The 27,885-nt window shown below is 43.6% G+C and overlaps 1 protein-coding gene across 1 annotated transcript in view; it reads left to right on the top strand.

Annotated features, from left to right (window-relative positions):
- LOC139375954 (calsyntenin-2-like) overlaps positions 1–27,885 on the top strand; it is a 265,000-nt gene that overhangs the window by 196,191 nt on the left and 40,924 nt on the right. Inside the window, exons 4-8 of the mRNA XM_071117937.1 lie at positions 649–857; positions 4,899–5,048; positions 11,987–12,172; positions 16,785–17,042; positions 18,527–18,648. Of these exons, the coding sequence (XP_070974038.1) occupies positions 649–857; positions 4,899–5,048; positions 11,987–12,172; positions 16,785–17,042; positions 18,527–18,648 (925 nt within the window). The remainder of the gene's footprint in view (positions 1–648; positions 858–4,898; positions 5,049–11,986; positions 12,173–16,784; positions 17,043–18,526; positions 18,649–27,885) is intronic.

Below are 27,885 nucleotides of genomic sequence, written 5' to 3'. Positions count from 1 at the left end.
GTGCGTGCGTGCGTGCGGGTGTGTGTGTGTGTGTGCGTGTGTGTGTGTGCATGCGCCTCAGCTAAGCAGCATCACTGCAGGACATTCTAAGTAGGTCTCATTAAGTGAATGCCTTTAATTAGGAAGACATGCTACAGCAACAGACCCACCATCGCTTATTGTCAGGTCATTGTCAGGTCTTATTTAAATAATACTAAGATATTGAAAATATAACTTGTTATGTTTAGTGTTGTTTGGGGATTGTTTTACATAATACAAAGAAGAGGCCCTGAACCAACCTAGATGTAGAGAGGATATCTCCCATTTGCTCCGGGGCCAAAAAATGGCATCACTACCAACCTTTTTTACAGTACAACTATCCGTGACAGGCAGGATTTGACTTTGTCTGGACTGCTCTCATGTTTCTCTCTCTCTTGTTCTCTCAGCTGGTAACGAGATTATGAGCGGATTTGTATTGTATGTTATGGTTTGTTGTTTCTGTTTTTGAGAGCTTAGTAGGGGTTTGGGTTTGAAGACGTTGAGTATTTTGTAATCATTAGTACTTATTTTGTCATGTTGGAAGAAAGAGTATCAAAGATATCGGTCTTACTGCCTCTCTCGCTCTCTCTCTCTGTCGCTCTCTCTCTCTCTTTCTCTCTCTCTCTCCAGGGCAGTGGTTCACATCCAGGTGGATGACGTAAATGAGTTCTCTCCTGTGTTCCGGGAGCCTATGTACCACGCATCAGCAATGGAAGGGAAGATCTATGACAGCATCCTGCAGGTAGAGGCCTGGGACCAGGACTGTTCCCCGCAGTACAGCCAGATCTGCAACTATGACATCGTCACCTCCAACACGCCCTTTGCCATCGACCGCAACGGTCAGTGACCTCTAACCCCCATCCCCTGACCGCACAACCTGCAGGTCAAAAGGCACAAGTATCCTCATCTCCTCCTGACTTTGCATTAGAGGTCAAATAATTTTGTCTCTCTCCACACACTCTTCATTCAGGAAACCAAATGTCAACTCTGTCACAGTGGTCAACTTGGTGACACTTTACTTTCCGTAACAGCGGTGACACAAACTGTTCCTCGGGCCATCAAATTGGCTAGGCATCATTTTTATACAGTCACCATCAGAAGTTTGTATCTAGACCGAGTTACAGTCCTTACACGTGGCCCATGCGGAAATTGAACTCACAAAGTTGCTGTTGCCAGAATTCTTCTCCAACCCACTGAACTTAGTTCATTCTATTCAAAGTGCATCTCTCATACCATGTGTCAGTGTGCTATATTCATGGACTCTTAAAATGCTTCCCCATTCATCCTCTGATCACAGTGCAGTGTTATACAGAGTGATCTGAAACTGGATCCAGCTCTGTGTGATCAGCGGGAAAACAAGGACGAGTGGAGCGGACAGGCCAAAATGACATCAGATACTCCACAGCTTGCCATCTCTGCTAGCCTCTCTCCTCCCGCACTCCTCTCTCTCTTTTTCTTCCTTCCTCCATCTCTCTTCCACCCTCTCTCTTTCTCTCTCTCTCCATCCCCACCTCCTTTTGTTTCTATCTCTCTGTTTGTTTCCCTCTCTCTCTTTCTTAATGTCTTCCTCCCTGTCTGGTACCTCTGATGTCCACTGGCACGGCTCAGGCGCCTCTGTGACCCCCAGGGGACAGCAGGTTGGCACTTTCATGGTTCCCGCGCGCCATGCCAGCTCCACGGCTGCCAGTCGCCTTGCCTCCTATGGCCCTCCCAGGCTCTGCAGTGCGACTGGCACTTGTGGTGATCAAATAGAGCTGAGTGTAGTGATGCTTGGGGGCCACCAGAGTGTGTTTTTTACCGAGAGGGCTTCTGGCTCCATCATTAACCGTGGATCAGAGGCCTGAGTAAGTTATTAAATAAAACAGGCATCTGTAGCTCAGGGAGGGAAGGAGAGAGAGAGATGAGTGAGTGAGGAAGGGAGACACTAACCACTGGAACACATGAACAGAGCACAACTCAGGATATAAAGAAGTACTTTTAATCATGTCTCTCCACCAGTTGGTAAATCTCCCATTACAATTTTTATAGAAATTTGTTTAATAACCCTGTTGGAGTAAAAAAGTCTAATCTAGTCTTGTTAGACATACACCTCAAAGAATGGTGAACTTGAGAATTGGGTCCTGGAGAGCTGTAGTGTGTGCTAGTTTTCACAGAGACTACACATTGGGACAGCAATGGGAGATGAGGCTGGGACCAGAGATCCATCTTGTAAATGGGACCTGTTAGCTGTCACTGGTGATGTCTCATTTGTAACCTACAGTATACGCTGCCTGGGTCAGATTCTATCGTGGTATTAGATGTATCACAGCTGCATGAATTGCATTCAATCGAAGAAAAAACAATGCCATCTCTCCTCAGTTCCCTAAAGTGTCATTTAGGATAGAATCCATACAACTCATTGTTGTCAATGGGAGATTTCCACAGAATAATGAGTTGTGCATGGATACTGTCCATTGAGACCAGTGTAACCACCACCACAGCCATTGAGGTGGAACTACAGTACAGTGTTTCGTCTGAATAAAAGCCTCCTTTTGATTCACTGCATGACATGAATCAACACAATCAGAGCTAACAACATACCACTCCACTAACGCTCCGACCCAGATTCACAGAAGGATGTGAGAGACTGAGATATTCTCCTTTTCCAGGGAGCATCATGTTCGTAGTACCCATCTGGGAGTGGCGCTGTCCAGGTTTGAGGGCTCACACTGCTCCTGACCTCTCCTCTCTTCTCCTCTCCTGTCCTCTCCGCTGTCTCCTTTACAGCATCAGGACCATAACTATAAAGAGGCTGAAATCCTAAGTTCCCAAACCATAATTCCTCTCCAGTGCTCTATCTCTATGATCCAGACCCAGGCACACTCTCAGACAACCAAACTGACTCGAGGCTGCTAGCGAGTACACTGAAAATAGACCTAATTTAGGGAAGGTGGGAAAACAAATTCAAACCCAGTTTGGACACACCTATTCATTCCAGGGTTTTTCTTTATTTTACTATTTTCTACATTGTAGAATAATAGTGAAGACACAAAAACTATGAAATAACAAACATGGATTCATGTAGTAACCAAAAAAGGGTTAAGCAAATCAAAATATATGTTATATATCAGATTCTTCAAAACAGCCAGCCTTTGCCTTGATGCACACTCTTTGCACAGTCTTGGCATTCTCTCAACCAGTTTCATGAGGTAGTCACCGGGCATGCATTTCAATTAACAGGTATGTCTTGTTAAAAGTTCATTTGTGGACATTTCTTTCCTTCTTAATGTGTTTGAGCCAATCAGTTGTATTGTAACAAGATAGGGGTGGTATACAGAAGATAGCCCTATTTGGTAAAAGACCAAGTCCATATTATGGCAAGAACAGCTCAAATAAGAAAAGAGAAATGACAGTCCATCATTACTTTAACACATTAAGTTCAGTCAATCAGGAAAATGTCAAGAACTTTGAAAGTTTCTTCAAGCGCAGTCGCAAAAACCATCAAGCGCTATGATGAAACTGGCTCTCATGAGGACCGCAACAGGAACAGAAGACCCAGAGTAACCTCAGCTGCAGAGGATAAGTTCATTAGAGTTACCAGCCTCAGAAATTGCCGCCCAAATAAATGCTTCACAGAGTTCAAGTAACAGACACATCTCAACATCAACTGTTCAGAGGAGACTGCATGAATCAGGCCTTCATGGTCGAATTGCTGCAAAGAAACCACTACTGAAAGACACCAATAAGAAGAAGAGACTTGCTTGGGCCAAGAAACTGGAGCAGTGAACATTAGACCAGTGGAAATCTCTTCTTTGGTCTGATGAGTCCAAATTTGAGATTGTTGGTTACAACCGCAGTGTCTTTGTGAGACGCAGAGTAGGTGAACAGATTATCTCAGCATGTGTGGTTCCCACCGTGAAGCATGGAGAAGGAGATGTGATGATCTGGGGGTGCTTTGCTGGTGACACTGTCAGTGATTTATTTGTAATTCAAGGCACACTTAACCAGCATGGCTACCACAGCATTCTGCAGCAATACGCCATCCCATCTGGTTTGCACTTAGTGGGACTATAATTTGTTTTTCAACAGGACAATGACCCAACACACCTCCAGGCTGTGTAACAGCTATTTGACCAAGAAAGAGAGTGATGAGTGCTGCATCAGATGACCTGGCCTCCACAATCACCTGACCTCAACTGACTTGAGATGGTTTGGGATGAGTTGGACCGCAGAGTGAATTAAAAGCAGCCAACAAGTGCTCAGCATATGTGGGAACTACTTCAAGACTGTTGGAAAAGCATTCCAGGTGAAGCTGGTTAAGAGAATGCCAAGAGTGTGCAAAGCTGTCATCAAGGCAAAGGGTGGCTACATTGAAGAATCTAAAATATATTTGGATTTGTTTAACACTTTTTTGGTTACTACATGATTCCATATGTGTTATTTCATAGTTTTGATGTCTTTACTATTATTCTACAAAATAGTAAAACATAAAGAAAAACCCTTGAATGAGTAGGTGTGTCCAAACTTTTGATACTGGTACTTTTGATACTGGTACTGTATATGGTACACTCAGAAAAAAGGAGCTATCTAGAACCTAAAATGGTTATTTGAAGAACCCTTTGAGGTTCCAAGTAGAACCATTCTGGTTCCAGATAGAACCCTTTTGGGTTCAATGTAGGACCGTTTCAACAGAGGGTTCTACATGGAACCAAAAAGTGTTCTCCCTGAACCAAAAGGGTCTCAGAGTCTGACGAGCCTTGCGGATGTAGATGGCAAAGGAGCTCAGTAAAATTAATTGTAAAATAGGTTTATTCTTTGACTTCAGAAATACAATATTTGCAGAAGATATCAGTGACTATGAGTTTCTTGAGTGCATCCATGTTTACATTTTCCTTCTCTAGGCAACATCAGAAACACGGAGCGTCTGAGCTACGACAAGAAGCAGCGCTACAAGGTCATGGTGACCGCCTTCGACTGCGGCCAGAAGAGGGCGACGGAGAGCGTGGCGGTGCACATCGACGTCAAGCCTGTCTGCAAACCTGGCTGGCAAGGTGAGTCTAATCAAAGAAGTACACGCACTGCTTAGATCTGAGTTGCAGATCCCAAAAGATACTACTAACAGGTTGCTAATTAGTGTGGGTTCCCACATGTTAGAGGAACACTGTATTTATATTTTATTTATTTAACTAGGCAAGTCAGTTAAGAACAAATTATTATTTTACAATGACGGCCTACCCCGGCCAAACCCTCCCCTACCCGGGCGACGCTGGGCCAGTTGTGCGCTGCCCTATAGGACTCCTCATCACGGCCGGTTGTGATACAGCCCATTATCGAACCAGGGTCTGTAGTGATGCCTCTAGCACTAGGACGGAGTGCTTTAGACCGCTGCACCCCTCGGGAGTATCTGGTGAAAAGCAGCAGAAATCGATTGCTTCCACTCAGATTGAAGGACATTTTTAGGGGTGTGTTATCTAATATTTTGCAGATGAACATACCAGACAGTCTACACAGCTGGTGAACAAGTCTACACAGCTGGTGAACAAGTCTACACAGCTGGTACACAAAGACCAAGGTCAGGCTCGGATTGGGGCCACATGATTCTTGACCAACAAACCTTCCTTTACTTCTCACAAAATGGTTGCAGGCATGTCTCTTAGATTCTCTGCGGTCGCATTGGACTGTTCTTTCCTCCATCTCCACCCATATGCCACAGCAGTCTGCTTTCAGGGAAAAAGGAGCTCTCATCATCCCCGTGGGGGCTTATAGCTACAATATCACACTCCTGGCTCTGGATCTTACAGTCCTCCTCGACTCGACTCTGTTTACCCGACCAATCCAGGTCAATGGCCCCTGTGGAGAAGGGAAGACGGGGATACAGCGGCATTCTAGACAGAGAGAAAGAGAGAGAGAAGGATAGATAGGGGAGAGAAGAAAGGAGAGGGGCTTTTAGCATATCCCGTTTTAGAATAAAGCCTTTTAGTGTCTTGGGAACTTGCCTGGATCTTGTCTCGGACTACTGTAGCATGTGCAGAGTGAAAGCCTTTATAAGAGGACAGGGTCCCCCACTGCTTCCCTGTCAGATGTCAGTAGGCCACGTCAGGAGAAGAAGGCTGGTGAGACATGCGCTGGATATTTCACCTTAACCCAATTGGAAGAAATCACTCCTTTCTTGAAAGGGCAAACAATGACAGAATGGCCACACCTCCACTGTTTGGTTAAAAGCTGAGGGATGGATGCAAGGAATGACCATTGATGATATAAACATTAGAGTTTTAACCATGTTTTAAGGCTATACAGCGTTTGTTTAGAATTACAATGTTTACAAACAGTAGACTAAAACAAGTGTATATTTTGGTTTCTGATTGACTAAGTTTTAGAGGCATTTATAAGTTATATTCTTGAAGAACCATTGGGTATATACATTGAGTGTACAGAATATTAGGAACACCGTCCTTATATGGAGTTGTACCGCTCCTTTTGCCCTCAGAACAGCCTCAATTCCTCTGAGCATGGGCTCTACAAGGTGTTGAAAGTGTTCCACAGTGATGCTGGCCCATGTTGACTTCAATGCTTCCCACAGTCAAGTTGCCTTGTTTTGTACACTCAGTGTATATATTTACTGTAAAAGTACAATAACTGGATGCAGCCATCGCAGATTGCGAATTTTAAAGACAGTGTGTGATTCCTCCTGCTGGAAATGTGTCCAGAGTTGTTCCAATACCTGGGTGGAGGCTCACACAGTAGTGGGGGATGGCTTAATACTAAAGGGCAACTCTCCATGAGACACTCCACTGTAAATGTCATCTTCAAATAAAGCTGTACATTTGTATCTACTAGTCCTCAATGCCATGGCAACGGTACATACTGCAAAGTACAGTACAGTGTCACATTCCCACCGTCTTTGCGTTTGAAAGGAGTCATCAGTCCTCCCCTCGGAGCAATAATAAATATGTTATACTCACACAAAGGCTCTCAAATGTCTAAAATTCCAGCCATAATCCACCATAGGCTAGCCGTTAACCTTACATATATCAAATCAAATTACATTGTATTTGTCACACGCGCTGAATACAACAGGTAGACCTTACAGTGAAATGCTTACTTACAAGCCCTTAACCAACAGTCCAGTACAAGAAATAGAGTTAATAAATATTTACTAAATAAACAATCTATTCAATCACAAGGTAACACAAGAAATGTACATAACAATAACGAGGCTCTATATACAGGGGGTACCGGTACAGAGTCAATGTGCGGGGGTACAGGTTCATCGAGGTCATTTGTAAAGTGACTATGCATAGATAATAACCAGCGAGTAGCAGCAGTGTAAAAATAAAAGGGAAATTTGTAAATAGTCTGTGTGGTCGTTTGAGTAGTTTAGTTGTTCAGCAGTCTTGTGGCTTGGGGGTAGAAGTTGGAGCCTTTTGGTCCTAGACTTGGTACCGCTTGTCGTGCGGTAGCAGAGAGAACAGTCCATGACTAGGGTGGCTGGAGTCCTAGTATATACAGTGCCTTGCGAAAGTATTCGGCCCCCTTGAACTTTGCGACCTTTTGCCACATTTCAGGCTTCAAACATAAAGATATAAAACTGTATTTTTTTGTGAAGAATCAACAACAAGTGGGACACAATCATGAAGTGGAACAACATTTATTGGATATTTCAAACTTCGGGGGGGCGGCCCGGGGGGGCGGCCCGGGGGGGCGGCCCGTCAGGAAGTGCAGGATCCAGTTGCAGAGGGAGATATTTAGTCCCAGGGTCCTTAGCTTATTGATGAGCTTTGTGGGCGTTATGGTGTTGAACGCTGCGCTGTAGTCAATGAACAGCATTCTCACACAGGTGTTCCTTTTATCCAGGTGGGAAAGGGTAGTGTGGAGTGCGATTGAGATTGCGTCATCTGTGGATCTGTTGGGGCGGTATGAGAATTGGAGTGGGTCTAGGGTTTCTGGCATGATGGTGTTGATGTGAGACATGACCAGCCTTTCAAAGCACTTCATGGCTACTGATGTGAGTGCTACTGGGTGGTAATCATTTAGGCAGGTTACCTTCGCTTCCTTGAGCACAGGGACTATGGTGGTCTGCTTGAAACGTATAGGTATTACATACTCGGTCAGGGAGAGGTTGAAAATGTCATTGAAGACACTTGTGACAGTTGGTCCACGCATGCTTTGAGTACACGTCCTGGTAATCCTTCTGGCCCGCGGCTTTGTGAATGTTGACCTGTTTAAAGGTCTTGCTCACATTGGCTACGGAGAGCGGGATTTATTATAAGCGTCCGGTTTAGTGTCCCTCTCCTTGAAAGTGGCAGCTCTAGCCTTTAGCTCGATGTGGATGTTGTCTGTAAACCATGGCTTCTGGTTGTGAAATGTATGTACGGTCACCGAGGGGACGAGGTCGTCGATGCATTTATTGATGAAGCCGGTGACTGAGGTGGTATACTCCTCAATGCCATTGGATGAATCCCGGAACATATTCCAGTCTGTGCTAGCAAAACAGTTCTGTAGCGTAGCATCCGTGTCATCTGACCACTTCTGTGTTGAGCGAGTCACTGGTACTTCCTGCTTTAGTTGTTACTTGTTAGCAGGAATCAGGAGGATAGAATTATGGTCAGATTTGCCAAATGGAGGGCGAGGGAGAGCTTTGTATGCATCTATGTGTGTGGAGTAAAGGTGATTGAGTGCGATCTTAGTGCCAGCATCGGTTTGTGGTGGTAAATTGACGGCTACGAATAATATAGATGTAAACTATATTGGTAGATAGGGAGGTCTACAGCTTATCATGAGGTATTCTACCTCAGGCAAGCAATACCTATATAATCATTAAAATTTGATAAAATGAGGCGTTAACATTTTATGGCTATATACTTCATAAAGTAATTTATTTGACCTTAATAAAGGCGCACATGAAATGAGTATGATTTGTGTAATTGAATAGAGAGCATATTGATATCATAGCACTACTTGAAATTGGTGCCTGCAAGATTTCTATTGCCTTCGAGACTATGCTGTTAGTATATTTTCATTACCAGGTGAGATAGATATTGTTTTGTTCTCACAAGAGGAAATTAAAACATGAGTATAATTCCCAATTAGAATCACAGGTGAAATAGAGAAATTCCTGCACAATTTCTTTTGCCAGCCATCTACCAACGCAGGTTGGCATTTATTGTAATGAATTTTGCCCTGGAGGTAGCTCTGCAGAGTGGTCATTTGCTGGCACAGGGCAAGATTCATGACAATAAACCTGCACCAACAACATCCTCTCTCTGTCTGCCTCTCCCTGGTCATTACTTTCTCTGAATGTTTGACCTTGAATATATCAAGGAACAGACTCGACAGCTGTCAACTCTCTGCTCCACACACAGTAATAAAATGGTCATTACTGCTTCCTGGACTATAAAGAAGACCGGGTGCGGCGCACAGATACATATGGAGGGTAATCGAAATATAAACCGGGTGACAAAGATGACAGACTAAGCCTTGGGGTGGGTAGGGCTTCCCGCAATGGAGCTGTCATGTTCTTTAAGCATGTAATTCTACTCTCGCATACTCTGTCTAACACCATCGCTCTCGTTCTCGCTCTCACACTACATCTACCTTCTCTCTATCTGCCATCTTTCTGGTCATATGCCACCTATCATGGTTCATCTTTACAGCCGCCCATCCCATTCTCTCGCCATTTTCTGGTAATCTGGTATCACTTTGTTCTGGTAGAGAACCATCAATGTCACTCTAGACTTCTTCTGATGATATTGCCTCAGCACTTCCAATGTATTCTTATTTTATTCCACTTCCACACTCATTTTCTATTCTACTGTTCGACTTAATTTCAGATTCTATTCCCCCCAATTCCTACTGCGATTCTGCGATTCTTCTGGCCCAATCAGCAGAGGCGATTTGACTCTCATATTGCCTGTGGTGGTGAAAAGGCCTGCTGGGGAGTCCCTGCTGGGGACTCCCTGCCTGGTCTACACATCCCTTTGATAAAGACACTCTCTGAAGTAGAATATCTTACCTGGAGTGAGCTGAGCTTGGTCTACAAATCAATAATATATTTTGAGAGATGCCTGTAATTATGCATGTTGTTTGTGACATAATTGGGCAGTGATTCATGTCAAATGAATCCCTTTGTGGTGATATGTTAGCGTGTTCGTTAGCATTGATAGCAAAATTTGTCATTGTAGCATTGTAATTTTAGCTACATGACACTGCGTAGTCTAACACCTGAATTCAATTTAAGCTCAGACAGGACATCCTTTCATTCATTCTGTCTCAGGTAAGGGTTATTGGTTTGATTTGGAAGGCCTTCCCAGCTAGCAATGAGGAATTGGTCCAGAATCGGCCCTCTTACGGGGGGCTGGAACTGATTGAATTAGCCCGGAATCGGGTTTTGGACTCGGCCCGGAATCAAAATGAAGGACAGCCCAGAATCGGCCCAAGTACATTGGGCCGTTTCCGTCTGCCGGAATTCAGCCGACTTTTCTGGGTATCGTACCAGAATCCCCCCCAGGAGCAGCCCGATGCAAATGTACATAAATGTCTACAAAATTACCTGATTTAGTCATTTTTACTACTATACATTTTATACATGCAAATTTTACCCACCCACAAAAAAACAGTTTGTGTCAGAGAACATCACACACCTACCTACCTGGTGATCGTGTCAGCGTGCATGCGCCTGGCCCACCGCAGGAGTCGCTACATGATGGGACAAGGACATCCCGGCCGGCCAAACCCTCCCCTAACTCGGACAACGCTGGGCCAATTGTGCGTCGCCTCATAGGTCTCCCAGTCGTGGCCGGCACGTGTCTTAAACCAGCATCTGTAGCAACGCAGTTTGCACTGCAATGCAGTGTCTTAGACCGCTGCGCCACTCTGGAGACTCCATGCAGTCAGATTCACAAAGTATCAAAATACTAAAATACTACACAGGACTCTTAAAGAATTTCATTTAAATGTTAATTGCATTTTTTTTATCACAGAAACAATGAGAAAGTATGGAAAAATAAATAATGAAATGTTAATTATATAAAGTAGCCCGTGTAATCATCAGCCCCAATCGGCCCGAGCCCCAAGTAATACATTTGGGACAGATAACTCACACCGGAATTGGCCCGAGCTCAATCCCCGCATCCTAGCCATAAGTAATACTGCTGAAGGCGGCACTGAATCGGGCCACATGATGTCGGCTGAGTCTGACTCTCAGCCGAGTGCCCCGACTTTCAGCCGGAATCGGCCCAGATCCACTGTGCTAGCTGGAATGATAGCAGGTCCCTGTCATGCGTGTCGCCAAAACAGCTGTGTGACATGGATTAGAAACGGTTGGTTAGCGTAGCATAGCCTCCTGTATCAGAACCTCACTTCTTCCTAAGCTCCTTGGTGTGTGAAGTCACCTTTCAGCTTTAGTGAGGTGTGCTCCGTGATGCCTTCAATTCAGAGGCATTCAGTGGAACCCTTTGCCTCTGTAGTATTGTCGCTGTGGTTGAGCTAGCCTAGCGAAGGATACGACTGACCTTCATGCAAAGTGAATACTAAACCAGAATGGTATATAACAATATATGCCATTCAGCAGACACCTTTATCCAAAGCAACGTACAGTCATGCTGGCATACAATTTACATATGGGTGGCCACGGGAATCAAACCCACAACCCTGGAGGAGCAAACACCATGCTCTACTGACTGAGCCATACAGGACCAAAAAAAAAGGCAAATAATATAACAGTAGGAGAGACTGAATTGGTCAGTGGCTGAATACATTCATCATTTCTAGGTGATTTGTTTAATTTTGTTGTTTTGTTTTAGAAGGAATAAAAACATTTATATTTTGAAATGTTTGTGTCTAAAGTAGCAAAATTATGATAAAAGAGTTCAGTGTATTGTTGTGCAATCAAGCTAGCCTTGGGATCTGAATTAGCCTTCTAATTATTTGGACAAATTCATTTTCTATTGGAATAATAAACTACAATAATATTCTACTCTCTTTCTCCCAGGCTGGAACAAACAAGTGGACTACGAGCCCGGGACAGGAAGTAAGCAGCTGTTTCCCAAGATGCACCTGGAGACTTGTGACGGCCCGCTGTCGGCGGTGAGAGCCATGGTGGAGCTGCAGACCAGCCACATTGGGAAGGGCTGCGACCGAGAGACCTACTCCGAGAAGTCCATGCAGAAACTCTGTGGTAAGCCAATTAATAAGGAAAGAGAGGACAAAAGAAAACAATCAAATGTACCTATAACATTTCAACCTGTGTGCGGTTACATAATGTGTCATTCATAATTACACTTGTGACTAGTGAAGTCATACAGACAATTGTGTCCCATTAGTTGTCTCCGATTATTTGCTCTAATTTCACATTTTCTGCCTCGTTAATTACCACCCATATCTAACAGTCAAATTATAAACAAGTAGGGTATTTAAATGTAATTTGTAACACATAGGAAAGTGTATATTAAATCAACCTTATGAATCATTTTTATTAATAAGTGAACATGTTCATTGTGAAGAGTTGAACATGTGAAATGTCTCAGATGTGTACTATATTTCTTCCTTGGATTTATTTTCCAGTTGTGTAAAACTGAAGCGTGGTCTGGTTGATTTGAACAATTCAATATGCAGCAATAACAGTTCATTGGTGGACTCTAGTCTAAGTCTTTAAGTGTTTGTGTAACGATGGCTACACAGGCATACTTAATATCCTCATATACCCATTTGGATTTCCATACTTCCTTAGTATGCAAAGTGATGTCCATACTTCTTTAGTATGCAAAGTGATGTCCATACTTCCTTAGTATGCAAAGTGATGTCCATACTTCCTTAGTATGCAAAGTGATGTCAATACTTCTTTAGTATGAAAAGTGATGTCCATACTTCCTTAGTATGCAAAGTGATGTCCATACTTCTTTAGTATGCAAAGTGATTTCCATACTTATTTAGTATGCAAAGTGATGTCCATACTTATTTAGTATGCAAAGTGATGTCCATACTTCTTTAGTATGCAAAGTGATGTCCATACTTCCTTAGTATGCAAAGTGATGTCAATACTTCTTTAGTATGCAAAGTGATGTCCATACTTCCTTAGTATGCAAAGTGATTTCCATACTTCTTTAGTATGCAAAGTGTTGTCCATACTTCTTTAGTATGCAAAGAGATGTCCATTCTTCTTTAGTATGCAAAGTGATGTCCATACTTCTTTAGTATGCAAAGTGATGTCCATACTTCTTTAGTATGCAAAGTGATGTCCATACTTCTTTAGTATGCAAAGTGATGTCCATACTTCTTTAGTATGCAAAGTGTTGTCCATACTTCTTTAGTATGCAAAGAGATGTCCATTCTTCTTTAGTATGCAAAGTGATGTCCATACTCCTTTAGTATGCAAAGTGATGTCCATACTTCTTTAGTATGCAAAGTGATGTCCATACTTCTTTAGTATGCAAAGTGATGTCCATACTTCTTTAGTATGCAAAGTGATGTCCATACTTCTTTAGTATGCAAAGTGATGTCCATACTTATTTAGTATGCAAAGTGATGTCCATACTTATTTAGTATGCAAAGTGATGTCCATACTTATTTAGTATGCAAAGTGATTTCCATACTTATTTAGTATGCAAAGTGATGTCCATACTTATTTAGTATGCAAAGTGATGTCCATACTTATTTAGTATGCAAAGTGATGTCCATACTTCTTTAGTATGCAAAGTGATTTCCATACTTTTTTAGTTTGCAAAAAGAGTTTTCCATACTTCTTTAGTATGCAAAGTTTGCAAGCCAGGAACTTTTCCAAGCCTCAATAATCATGATCTAATTTGCAATAAAACACATTGTAATTTTTTTTATTAGTCACACTTTATTTGGATTTCCCATCTGCAGATGCTCTACAGATGTTAATGCTAGCAACAAACTATCTGTTGACAAGAAACTGCTTAATAAGGTTACGGTTAGGGTTAAGGTTAGGGTTAGAATAAGAGTTAGAGTAATGTTAAGGTTAGTGTTAGGTTTAGAATAAGAGTTAGAGTAAGTGTTAAGGTTAGGTTTAGAATAAGAGTTAGAGTAAGGGTTAAGGTTAGGGTTAGGTTTAGAATAAGAGTTAGAGTAAGGGTTAAGGTTAGGGTTAGGTTTAGAATAAGAGTTAGAGTAAGGGTTAAGGTTAGGGTTAGGTTTAGAATAAGAGTTAGAGTAAGGGTTAAGGTTAGGGTTAGGTTTAGAATAAGAGTTAGAGTAAGGGTTAAGGTTAGGGTTAGGTTTAGAATAAGAGTTTGAGTAAGGGTTAAGGTTAGGGTTAGGTTTAGAATAAGAGTTAGAGTAAGGGTTAAGGTTAGGGTTAGGTTTAGAATAAGAGTTAGAGTAAGGGTTAGGGTTAGGTTTAGAATAAGAGTTAGAGTAAGTGTTAAGGTTAGGTTTAGAATAAGAGTTAGAGTAAGGGTTAAGGTTAGGGTTAGGTTTAGAATAAGAGTTAGAGTAAGGGTTAAGGTTAGGGTTAGGTTTAGAATAAGAGTTAGAGTAAGTGTTAAGGTTATGTTTAGAATAAGAGTTAGAGTAAGGGTTAAGGTTAGGGTTAGGTTTAGAATAAGAGTTAGAGTAAGGGTTAAGGTTAGGGTTAGGTTTAGAATAAGAGTTAGAGTAAGCGTTAAGGTTAGTGTTAGGTTTAGAATAAGAGTTAGAGTAAGGGTTAAGGTTAGGGTTAGGTTTAGAATAAGAGTTAGAGTAAGCGTTAAGGTTAGGTTTAGAATAAGAGTTAGAGTAAGTGTTAAGGTTAGGTTTAGAATAAGAGTTAGAGTAAGCGTTAAGGTTAGGGTTAGGTTTAGAATAAGAGTTAGAGTAAGGGTTAAGGTTAGGTTTAGAATAAGAGTTAGAGTAAGGGTTAAGGTTAGGGTTAGTGTAACAGTATAATTTTAGACCGTCCCCTCGCCCATACCCGGGCGCGAACCAGGGACCTTCTGCACACATCAACAGTCACCCTCGAAGCATCGTTACCCATCGCTCCACAAAAGCCGCGGCCCTTGCAGAGCAAGGGGAACTACTACTTCAAGGTCTCAGAGCAACCCCCCTTTTGACCTTCCTCCTTTTTCCGCAGCAACCAGTAATCCGGGTCAACAGCATCAATAAGTATAAGCTTAAACTGTCCCCTCGCCCATACCCGGGCGCGAACTAGGGACCTTCTGCACACATCAACAACTGACACCCACGAAGCGTCGTTACCCATCGCTCCACAAAAGCCGCGGCCCTTGCAGAGCAAGGGGAACTACTACTTCAAGGTCTCAGAGCAAGTGACGTCACTGATTGAAACGCTATTTAGCGCCCACGCTAACTAAGCTAGCCGTTTCACATCCGTTACACGGATCACTGGTTGCGGCGGAAAAAAGGAGGAAGACCTCCTTCCTCCTTTTTTCCGCCGCAACCAGTGATCCGGGTCACGGCACCAATGTAACAGTATAATTTTAGACCGTCCCCTGGCCCATACCCAGGCGCGAACCAGGGACCTTCTGCACACATCAACAGTCACCCTCGAAGCATCGTTACCCATCGCTCCACAAAAGCCGCGGCCCTTGCAGAGCAAGGGGAACTACTACTTCAAGGTCTCAGAGCAAGTGACGTCACTGATTGAAACGCTATTTAGCGCCCACGCTAACTAAGCTAGCCGTTTCACATCCGTTACATTAGGTTTAGAATAAGAGTTAGAGTAAGTGTTAAGGTTAGGTTTAGAATAAGAGTTAGAGTAAGCGTTAAGGTTACGTTTAGAATAAGAGTTAGAGTAAGCGTTAAGGTTAGGGTTAGGTTTAGAATAAGAGTTAGAGTAAGGGTTGAGGTTAGGATCGTTAGTTTAAATGTTACTGAGTATCTACAAATGGACTATCCAAATAAAGTCTTGCCTTTTGTTCCGAGCAACATTGATTTCTGTGAGAGTACAAATATCGGTATACATACTGTAAATAGAGTACACAGATATTGCTCAAGAGGGCCGCCATATTATCTTTAGAGCCACTTAAAGGTAAACAAACAACATCCTATGGCCCCAAAAAAATCAACTTTATTTCCTAAGCAGAGAAAGGTTGAAAGTGTGATGTATTCATAGTTCCCATGGCCAGACGTGGTTTGGTCGAAACAGATGAAAAGAGAGAGGGGTCGTAGATTTGACAAGCCCTCTGAAAACTGTACATAGTGAGAGTATGAGACTGAATCTCATCAACTTCTCACGATCACAGTGAAAGTCCTGAGAGAGTTAAGAGGCCTGGGTGTGTATTTATGCTGGCCTATCAATTGACAGACATAAATGTTGTATAGCTTAAAAGAGCCAGCTTGTTTCTTCTGAAGGGTGGGCAGGGCAGGAATTTGGTGGTGAGAACCAAGGGTCCTAACAAACTGGGTCATTCACCACTCATCAGCTTCAGACAGTCACCCCTTGTGTGACATGGAGAGGGTAATGCTGTCAAATACCTTAACCATAGAAAACTGTTCAGTTCACAACAGTTCCACATCCTATTTCTGTACTGTTGCATTCTAAACACCCTGCATGGACATCGTAGAGTTAGAGGGTTTTAGATAACTTCTAATTCAAACGTTAGAAATACTGTGTCAGTAAATGTGTACAGTACATCCACTGTTTAAACTCTGTTGTCTGTATGTTGTCTTTCACTAGCAGCACCATATCACCATGTAAAGCTCTGAGGATGTGTAAATGTACTTGGTGAATCAAGGTGATTTTGAATCTGACCAGTCTCCTTTTAACCTGGTGCCACTTCTCGTGTGTGAGGATGTCACCGACTGATTATACTCGTTTTCAATTCCTCCTCTAGGTGCGGCGTCCGGCAGCACGGACCTCCTCCCCGCCCCCAGCATCTCCACCAATTGGACGGCTTCACTGCTGACGGACAGCGGGCGGGACAGTGACCTCATCTTCAACTTCGACGGGCGGCAGGCGGCCAACGTGCCAGAGCAGGTGGTTCCACAGAACCTGACTGACCAGTTCACCATCGCCACGTGGATGAAACACGGGCCCAGCCCCGGTCTGAGGGCCGAGAAAGAGACCCTGCTCTGCAACTCCGACAAGACCGGTGAGAACAGGAAGGGGTTGAGTTGGGAGATTTGGTCCATCCTAGGTCCTTGTTCATGAAATCAGGATTTTATGGTGGTGAGGCTTTTTGTTTCCTGTCACGTGATTTTTAGAGAAGGTCAATGTCATTTTTACAGCTACCATTTATGGTTTAGAAACCCAAAAACGAACCAAAGACCTTTAGCTACTATTTAATATGATGATTTCAAAAGGTGCGTTGTAGCATAGTAGCAAATGCCGTCCAACGTCAGGACAGTTAGTGTCCAATGTGGGAGACAGGAACATTTTGTGCCAAATCTGGAGTAGTGATGGCGTAGTCACATACAGTGCTTTTAGAAAGTATTCACACACTTTTTGGGGGTTGATGGTGGTCGTCACATAGATGCACAGATTGTTTTGTCGTCTGTCGACCACTTCTAGTTACAGAGTTAGATTGAGTGAAGCTGTGAGGGTTTGGCTGGAGACAGGCAGCCTGACAGGCTCTTATTGATCCCATCGATCACTCCGCTCACACTGAGAGAAAAGGAGGGTCCATCAATACGCACGGCCAAAAGAGCCCTGTGTCAGCCCAGCGGCTCCCAGGAAAGGCACGGAGGGGGGGGGGGGGGGGGGGGGTTATGATGCTCCCTGTGCCATTGTGGCATGTGACATTTATTGAGCTGCCTCGTGAAGGTGGCAGGATTTATTTCAAAATGGCACATGTCAATAGCACTTACAGGACATACCACATTAACAAGCCCCTTTGCCCATAATGACAGACATCCTTTTAGATAGAGCACTGCTTTAGGAGAGCATTTGTAGAATATAACTTATTTTCACATAACTGGAATATAGCTTTTTGGTCAGATAAGTTCCATTATATAATATAGTTGGATAAGGTCCATTATGTAACATAGTTGGATAAGGTCCATTATATAATATAGTCGGATAAGGTCCATTATATAATATAGTTGGATAAGGTCCATTATATAATATAGTCGGATAAGGTCCATTATATAATATAGTTGGATAAGGTCCATTATATAATATAGTTGGATAAGGTCCATTATATAATATAGTCGGATAAGGTCCATTATATAATATAGTTGGATAAGGTCCATTATATAATATAGTTGGATAAGGTCCATTATATAACATAGTTGGATAAGGTCCATTATATAATATAGTTGGATAAGGTCCATTATATAATATAGTCGGATAAGGTCCATTATATAATATAGTTGGATAAGGTCCATTATATAATATAGTTGGATAAGGTCCATTATATAATATAGTTGGATAAGGTCCAATATATAATATAGTTGGATAAGGTCCATTATGTAACATAGTTGGATAAGGTCCATTATGTAACATAGTTGGATAAGGACCAATATATAATATAGTTGGATAAGGTCCATTATGTAACATAGTTGGATAAGGACCAATATAATTCTAGTTTCATACAGTAGAAGTAAAGTATCTATGTTTTTCCGTATCCTTGTGCAGAGATGAACAGGCACCACTACTCCCTGTACGTCCACAACTGCCGTCTGGTGTTCCTACTCAGGAGAGACTTCACCCAGGTTGACACCTTCCGCCCTGCAGAGTTCCACTGGAAACTGGAGCAGGTAAGCTGACCTTTGACCCAGTAGTCATGATGATGGGAACCTCCACTGGGCCTATGGGCCTATGTCCATAGGGAGTGGGAATTGTGTCTTTGACTTTCTCAAATTAGTAAACAGTCAATATGTTACCCATTGGACAATGCTGCTTTGCTAAATTAACTTGAGGTGGGTAAGGCTTAAAAGTAAGCAGCTACTGTGGTGTTGCTTTGGAAGTCTTGTGTTGGTAAAGGACTATTCCAGTCATGTCTGTCTCACTGAGTTTTTCGTCAGGTAGACAAACAGCAGTAGAGCAGTAGATTTTCTTTGCGAGACATCTTTCGTTGTTTGTAGGTACTGTGTTATAATACCACCTCTCATCTCCCACAACGGTTAGCTCCGTGTGTGTGGGTCTGCCTGAGGGCCTTGGTTTGTGACGTTTTTCTACAGGTGAAGGACTATCATTACTGCTGCAGTAAGAGATCATTGCTGCGGAGAAGTCTTCATCCTGATTGCCTCTACTCCTCTCCCCGCAGCAGGAGATAAGAGGATAGGATATAGCACACACAAGTAATAGCTCACCTAGTCTTTCTTCTGTGTTTATGTTTCAGAAAGTTGATGAACTAAATTACTGAGGAAGTAATTATTTCAGTACAACACAGCATATACTGTATGTCTAAGAAATGACAAAATGACAGCGGGGTCTTTGATATAGAAAACCAGGTGTAATTTTCTTCAAAAGGAATATAAATGAATAAAGACCAAGTATGTGGCCGTGTTGCTAAGAAACTTACGGTAGGATAATTGACTTCAGTCAGTCATGATAAAAATGAGACAGGCAAAATGACTGTAATAGTCGTTTTTGTTCATTTATTCATAATCAAGTAGTGTGCTTTTAAGTCCCTGAAGCACAAAGAGAGTCAATGTGGTGGTGCACATTTGCTCTCAGTGTACTCTCACAATATATAGGTTGCGGCCCAATAAGCTATCCTTCCTGTGCACTCGTTCACTACTCCCCACACATGTAAAAGTATGGGATTGGTGTAGACACAGGCTAGAGGGAGTTTCCATATAACAGTCGTTTCCTTTCAAATCAATGAAGGGAAGTGAACACACTTTTGGAGAAAAGAGAGAATATTGGGACGCAAACATAACTTTCTACTCCTTTATATAGACCTATATTTAAAATGTGTAACAATGTAAACTGTTTAATTCCATGACTATACTATTACAAAACAATGAAGTGACTAATGTCACAACGTGAGCATACAGTAGTGTCATTGCGATGTTACTACACAGCTACAAAACCTACTGTAACAAAGCAACAGCTTACTAGAATATCAGGCTGGTCTAACAAGTATGGATCCTCTCGGTCTATAATGACCAGGAGCAATTGAGTTGTTTGCTGTAGGTCAAAGGAGGAAAAGTAATTTTTTCTCCAAGCCAATGTTATTTTCTCCTAAGAGGCTGCTATGACTAAGAGAAGGGGTTGCAGGAAACAGATTCAGCTGCTTCGGTAAACAACCTCTCAAGTCAATACAAAGACTCCACAAAACATCTGCCAGGCAAACATGAGACAGGCTGGGGGAGCATAGGGAGGAGGCTACGTGCTACATCACTACGCTAACTCATCACCCTAAAGTTAAAAGAGGACATTAGATGCTAACATTAGCTCTTGGTTTTAGATGTTTTAAAAATGGAGCGACCACTTTCGACACTTTCCAGGCTTGTGTGTTTTATCTTAACGATCCAACACTTTTTATTATCTCTGTGCTTTGTCTGACGTGTGTGTGTGTGTGTGTGTTTCCTTTGATATCTCTGTCTTTCTTGTTGCTGACAGTTAATACAATATGGGGTCCTTGATTATGTGGTACACAGAATAGTGCTGTGTCACCACGGGAACAGAAGTCTACAATTCCCTTTCTTCTCTCCAAAATGGCCGACAGGATGTGGAAGTCATTTTGAACATGTTTATTAGGTCCCATAGTTGAGTGGTTTGGAATGTAATACGGTACAGTTGTAATGCAGTACTGTCATGCAGTCTAATTGTGAGGACAGACGCTGGGAGACGAGAATCAAGTACAGGGAGTGAATATTTAAAAAATAGCCCACATGAAACAAAACACGGACAGCGGAAACATAACAACATTAATGCTGACACGAGGATGAAACTGAGTAATAGACAAATATAGGGGATGCGTGTAACGATAGTGACAGGTGTGCGTAATGATGGACCGCCTGGCGCCTTAGAGCTCCAGAGAAGGGGATCGGGAGCAGGCGTGACACTAATGGGTACACCATAGGTCGAGTTCACAATTCACACAGAGCCATAACTTTGAATGTGACTGTGATGCAGACTATTGTATGAGAGCGGAGCAGACTACTGTATCAGTTCAGACCATAGTATGAGTGGCAAGGCCATGTCTATGACAGACTGACAGCAGGCCAGTGTTCCACAAAATGACAGGCTCTACTTACTGGTTGAAGGGTGCAGGCTGCTGCAGTATGTGAGGTGTCACAATGACAGCGTCTGCGTCTGCGTGTGTGTGTGTGTGTGTGTGTGTGTGTGTGTGTGTGTGTGTGTGTGTGTGTGTGTGTGTTTACATGTGTGTGCATACGTGCATATGTATACATGTGTGTTTGTTAGCCAATCAGCCCAGTCAGTGCCCATTAGGTCTAAGGTATTGGGTTATGAGTGTGTATGACACCCTTGCACTGATTAAGATCACTATTGGTCAATTGCACACAAGGTTCAACCAAAATTTGACTTCCGCTTTTAACCCAACCCCTCCTAAAGACACAATACAGGGGGCACCACACTTAAGTGCCTTCCTCAAGTGCCCAACAGCAGGCAATGGCATCTAGGAGTTGATACCAGCAACCCTCTGGTTGCCAGCTCACTTCCTGACAGATTTTTCCCATCAGCCTGGGAATTGAACTGGCAACCCTCTGGGCCACCTGCCGTGTGTGTGTGTGTGTGTGTGTGTGTGTGTTTCCATCAGCAGAATAGCACTCTCTTTCTTCCTCTGGATAGTAGACATTAAAGGAGGGGAGGGAAAAGAAGGGAGGGATGGAAGAGGAGCAGAGCCTCTTTAGGTAGATAATAAGCGGGAGGGAGGGAGGGAGGGAGAGAGAGGTGTCACAGCTGAATCCTGCACTCCATGTTCCATCAGCAAGCTTCCGCTGCAACTCCATTTAGCCCTATTGATTTTGCAATCTTCCTTCCTCCTTTCTCCAAACGAGAGAAAGAGAGAGAGAGAGAGAGAGAAAGAAAGAGTGCTATTCTGCCAATGGAACAGAGTGAGGGCGTGCCATCCATTCACTATTCACCTGACAGGCATACATGCACACACGAGCCGCACAAACACACTCAGTTACACACACACACTTCTCTCTTTCTCTCCCCTCCTCTCTCCCTCCCTTTTCCTCCCTTCCTCCCGTTAATGGACTTAGCGATGGATCACTCCGATCTACGCACCTATTTTTCACTCCACACTCTCCGAGCACAAAATGGATATAGGCAGCCACTCCTTTAGTCCCTACTGAACATAACCTAACACACTAACACAAAGTCACACTAGACACTAACACAAAGTCACACTAGACACTAACACAAAGTCACACTACACACTGCCACAAAGTCACACTAGACACTAACACAAAGTCACACTAGACACTAACACAAAGTCACACTAGACACTAACACAAAATCACACTAGACACTAACACAAAGTCACACTAGACACTAACACAAAGTCACACTACACACTGCCACAAAATCACACTAGACACTAACACAAAGTCACACTAGACACTAACACAAAATCACACTAGACACTAACACAAAGTCACACTAGACACTAACACAAAGTCACACTAGACACTAACACAAAGCCACACTACACACTACCACACTAACACAAAGCCCCACTACACACTGTCACACTACACACTGTCACACTACCACAAAGCCACACTACACACTGTCACACTACACACTGCCACACTACCACAAAGCCACACTACACACTGCCACACTACCACAAAATCACACTACACACTGGCACAAAGCCACACTACACACTACACACTAACACAAAGCCACACTACACACTAACACAAAGCCACACTACACACTACACACTAACACAAAGCCACACTACACACAAACACAAAGCCACACTACACACTACACACTGCCACACTACCACACTAACACAAAGCCACACTACACACTGCCACACTACCACACTAACACACTAACACAAAGCCACACTACACACTGCCACACTACCACAAAGCCACACTACACACTGTCACACTACACACTGCCACACTACCACAAAGCCACACTACACACTGTCACACTACACACTGCCACACTACCACAAAGCCACACTACACACTGGCACACTACCACAAAGCCACACTAGACACTAGACACTGCCACTACACACTGCCACTACACACTGCCACACTACCACAAAGCCACACTACACACTGCCACAAAACCACACTACACACTACCACAAAACCACACTACACACTACCACAAAGCCACACTACACACTACCACAAAGCCACACTACCACAAAGCCACACTACCACAAAGCCACACTACCACAAAACCACACTACACACTACCACAAAGCCACACTACACACTACCACAAAGCCACACTACCACAAAACCACACTACACACTACCACAAAGCCACACTACCACAAAGCCACACTACCACAAAGCCACACTACCACAAAACCACACTACCCCAAAGCCACACTACACACTACCACAAAGCCACACTACACACTGCCACACTACCACAAAACCACACTACACACTACCACAAAGCCACACTACACACTACCACAAAGCCACACTACCACAAAGCCACACTACCACAAAGCCACACTACCACAAAACCACACTACACACTACCACAAAGCCACACTACACACTACCACAAAGCCACACTACCACAAAACCACACTACACACTACCACAAAGCCACACTACCACAAAGCCACACTACCACAAAACCACACTACACACTACCACAAAGCCACACTACACACTACCACAAAGCCACACTACACACTGCCACACTACCACAAAACCACACTACACACTACCACAAAGTCACACTACACACTACCACAAAGCCACACTACACACTACCACAAAACACACTACCACAAAGCCACACTACACACAAACACAAAGCCACACTACACACTACACACTGCCACACTACCACACTAACACAAAGCCACACTACACACTGCCACACTACCACACTAACACACTAACACAAAGCCACACTACACACTGCCACACTACCACAAAGCCACACTACACACTGTCACACTACACACTGCCACACTACCACAAAGCCACACTACACACTGTCACACTACACACTGCCACACTACCACAAAGCCACACTACACACTGGCACACTACCACAAAGCCACACTAGACACTAGACACTGCCACTACACACTGCCACTACACACTGCCACACTACCACAAAGCCACACTACACACTGCCACAAAACCACACTACACACTACCACAAAACCACACTACACACTACCACAAAGCCACACTACACACTACCACAAAGCCACACTACCACAAAGCCACACTACCACAAAGCCACACTACCACAAAACCACACTACACACTACCACAAAGCCACACTACACACTACCACAAAGCCACACTACCACAAAACCACACTACACACTACCACAAAGCCACACTACCACAAAGCCACACTACCACAAAGCCACACTACCACAAAACCACACTACCCCAAAGCCACACTACACACTACCACAAAGCCACACTACACACTGCCACACTACCACAAAACCACACTACACACTACCACAAAGCCACACTACACACTACCACAAAGCCACACTACCACAAAGCCACACTACCACAAAGCCACACTACCACAAAACCACACTACACACTACCACAAAGCCACACTACACACTACCACAAAGCCACACTACCACAAAACCACACTACACACTACCACAAAGCCACACTACCACAAAGCCACACTACCACAAAACCACACTACACACTACCACAAAGCCACACTACACACTACCACAAAGCCACACTACACACTGCCACACTACCACAAAACCACACTACACACTACCACAAAGCCACACTACACACTACCACAAAGCCACACTACACACTACCACAAAACACACTACCACAAAGCCACACTACACACTACCACAAAACCACACTACACACTGCCACACTACCACAAAACCACACTACACACTACCACAAAGCCACACTACACACTGCCACACTACCACAAAGCCACACTACCACAAAGCCACACTACCACAAAGCCACACTACACACTACCACAAAGCCACAATACCACAAAGCCACACTACCACAAAACCACACTACACACTACCACAAAGCCACACTACCACAAAGCCACACTACCACAAAGCCACACTACCACAAAACCACACTACACACTACCACAAAGCCACACTACACACTACCACAAAGCCACACTACACACTGCCACACTACCACAAAACCACACTACACACTACCACAAAGCCACACTACCACAAAACACACTACCACAAAGCCACACTACACACTACCACAAAGCCACACTACACACTACCACAAAACCACACTACACACTACCACAAAGCCACACTACACACTACCACAAAGCCACACTACACACTGCCACACTACCACAAAGCCACACTACCACAAAGCCACACTACCACAAAGCCACACTACCACAAAGCCACACTACCACAAAACCACACTACACACTACCACAAAGCCACACTACACACTACCACAAAGCCACACTACACACTGCCACACTACACACTGCCACACTACCACAAAACCACACTACACACTACCACAAAGCCACACTACACACTACCACAAAGCCACACTACACACTACCACAAAACACACTACCACAAAGCCACACTACACACTACCACAAAGCCACACTACACACTACCACAAAGCCACACTACACACTACCACAAAGCCACGTTACACACTGCCACACTACCACAAAGCCACACTACCACAAAGCCACACTACCACAAAGCCACACTACCACAAAGCCACACTACACACTACCACAAAGCCACACTACCACAAAGCCACACTACCACAAAACCACACTACACACTACCACAAAGCCACACTACACACTACCACAAAACCACACTACACACTACCACAAAGCCACACTACACACTGCCACACTACACACTGCCACACAGCTAAAAACAAACCCCTCAAGCTTTTCATGTGTGGACGTTTTTTATCCCAGCCCTATTTATATGCTTATGAGGCCGTATCGATGCTGCCCGCCTAATAAGACCAGGAATAAGAGCCTTGATGGGGTGCCATTGATTTAAACCCATACAAACGAGGTATCATGTATTCTCAGCAGATCGACCCATAGACAGAGCGAGGAAATCTATGAAAACTAGATGCTGTGAGCCGAGTGCACAGACAAACCAGATATTAATCTCACAGAATCTTGAGATGGCGCATGAGGTCGATGGCCAAAGATTTGTTTGCGTTTGCGGGGTCAACACATTGAGTGGTGTCCCGAAGTAATCGCGTATATATATGACTACACCTGATCCTCTTAGGACACATCAGAGAAAGGGGGTCGTGATTGGTCCAGTATCTCCTGACCCAACCAATCACATCGGCCGATGCTGAGCGACTCTCTCAGTGCCATTATCATCGAATCTGGCTTCGATTGCTGGCCCGGGTGGTACTAGCAGAAAATGACTTTCAGCGCTTGTCGATACAACATCTATTGAGTGCTTATCTGCTTACATCTACTTACGCCCACAGGGCGGCGCACATTTGGTCCAGCGTCGTCCGGGTTACGGGAGCGTTTGGCCAGGGTAGAACGTCATTGTAAAATAAGAATTAGTTCTTAACTGACTTGCCTAGTTAAATAAAATATATATATATATTTACCACGCTGGGTGACACCCCTCCTTTCGTACCAGAACCCTGTTAAGAAGCTCCATTGTTTTGGATGAGATTGATTGGGCTCGGTGCTCTGTTTGGTGTAGATAGAGAATGGATCGAAGGGAATCAGTTCCATTCAATGTGTGATTTAGCGCCTACCCGGACTAGGCTGCCTAATTGAATTGATTCATGGTTGCACATAGAGTGATTTGTAAGGCACGGACACTTAGAAGTGTGGCTCTCTATTGTGGCGAGCCAGAGGAAGATGTTGTGCACATTGCAATTGAGCATTGCTTTGTATGATGTCCAGTGTGTTCTATTTGTTTTATTTCTATTCTAGTTGTGCTATGACTCACAAGAAAACTATATATGTTTTTTTTAACATTTTTAAATGTCACCTTTATTTAACTAGGTAGGCCAGTTGAGAACAAGTTCTCATTTACGACTGCGACCTGGCCAAGATAAAGCAAAGCAGTGTGACAAAAACAACAACACAGAGTTACACATAAACAAACGTACAGTCAACAACACAAAAGAAAAGCAAAGAAGAATCTATCTACAGTGTGTGTAAATGTAGAAGGGAAGGGTGGTAGACAATAAATAGGCCCTAGAGGCGAAAATAATTACAATTTAGCATTAATACTGGAGTGATTGATGTGCAAGTAGAGATACTGGGGTGCAAAAGAGCAAGAGGGTAAGTAATAATATGGGGATGAGGTAGTTGGGTGTGCTATTTACCGATTGACTGTGTATAGGTACAGTGATCGATAAGCTGCTCTGACAGCTGATTCTTAAAATTAGAGAGGGAGATATAAGACTCCGGCTTCAGAGATTTTTGCAATTCGTTCCAGTCATTGGCAGCAGAGAACTGGTTGGAAAGGCAGCCAAAGTAAGTGTTGGCTTTGGGGATGACCAATGCAACATATATGTTGGAGCACGTGCAGGTGGGTGTTGCTATGGTGACCAGTGAGTTGAGATAAGGCGGTGCTTTACCTAGCAAATACTTTAGATGACCTGGAGCCAGTGGGTTTGGCGACGGATATGTAGTGAGGGCCAGCCAACGAGAGCATACAGGTCGCAGTGGTGGGTAGTATATGGGGCTTTGGTGATAAAACGGATGGCACTGTGATAGACTACATCCTGTTTGCTGAGTAGAGCGTTGGGGGTTATTTTGTAAATGACATCGCCGAAGTCAAGGATCGGTAGGATAGTCAGTTTCACGAGGGTATG

Source organism: Oncorhynchus clarkii, chromosome 20, assembly GCF_045791955.1.
Source record: "Oncorhynchus clarkii lewisi isolate Uvic-CL-2024 chromosome 20, UVic_Ocla_1.0, whole genome shotgun sequence".
Lineage (NCBI taxonomy): Eukaryota > Metazoa > Chordata > Actinopteri > Salmoniformes > Salmonidae > Oncorhynchus > Oncorhynchus clarkii.
Note: the sequence above shows the minus strand (reverse complement) of the source record. Positions and strands in the feature narration are given on the sequence as shown.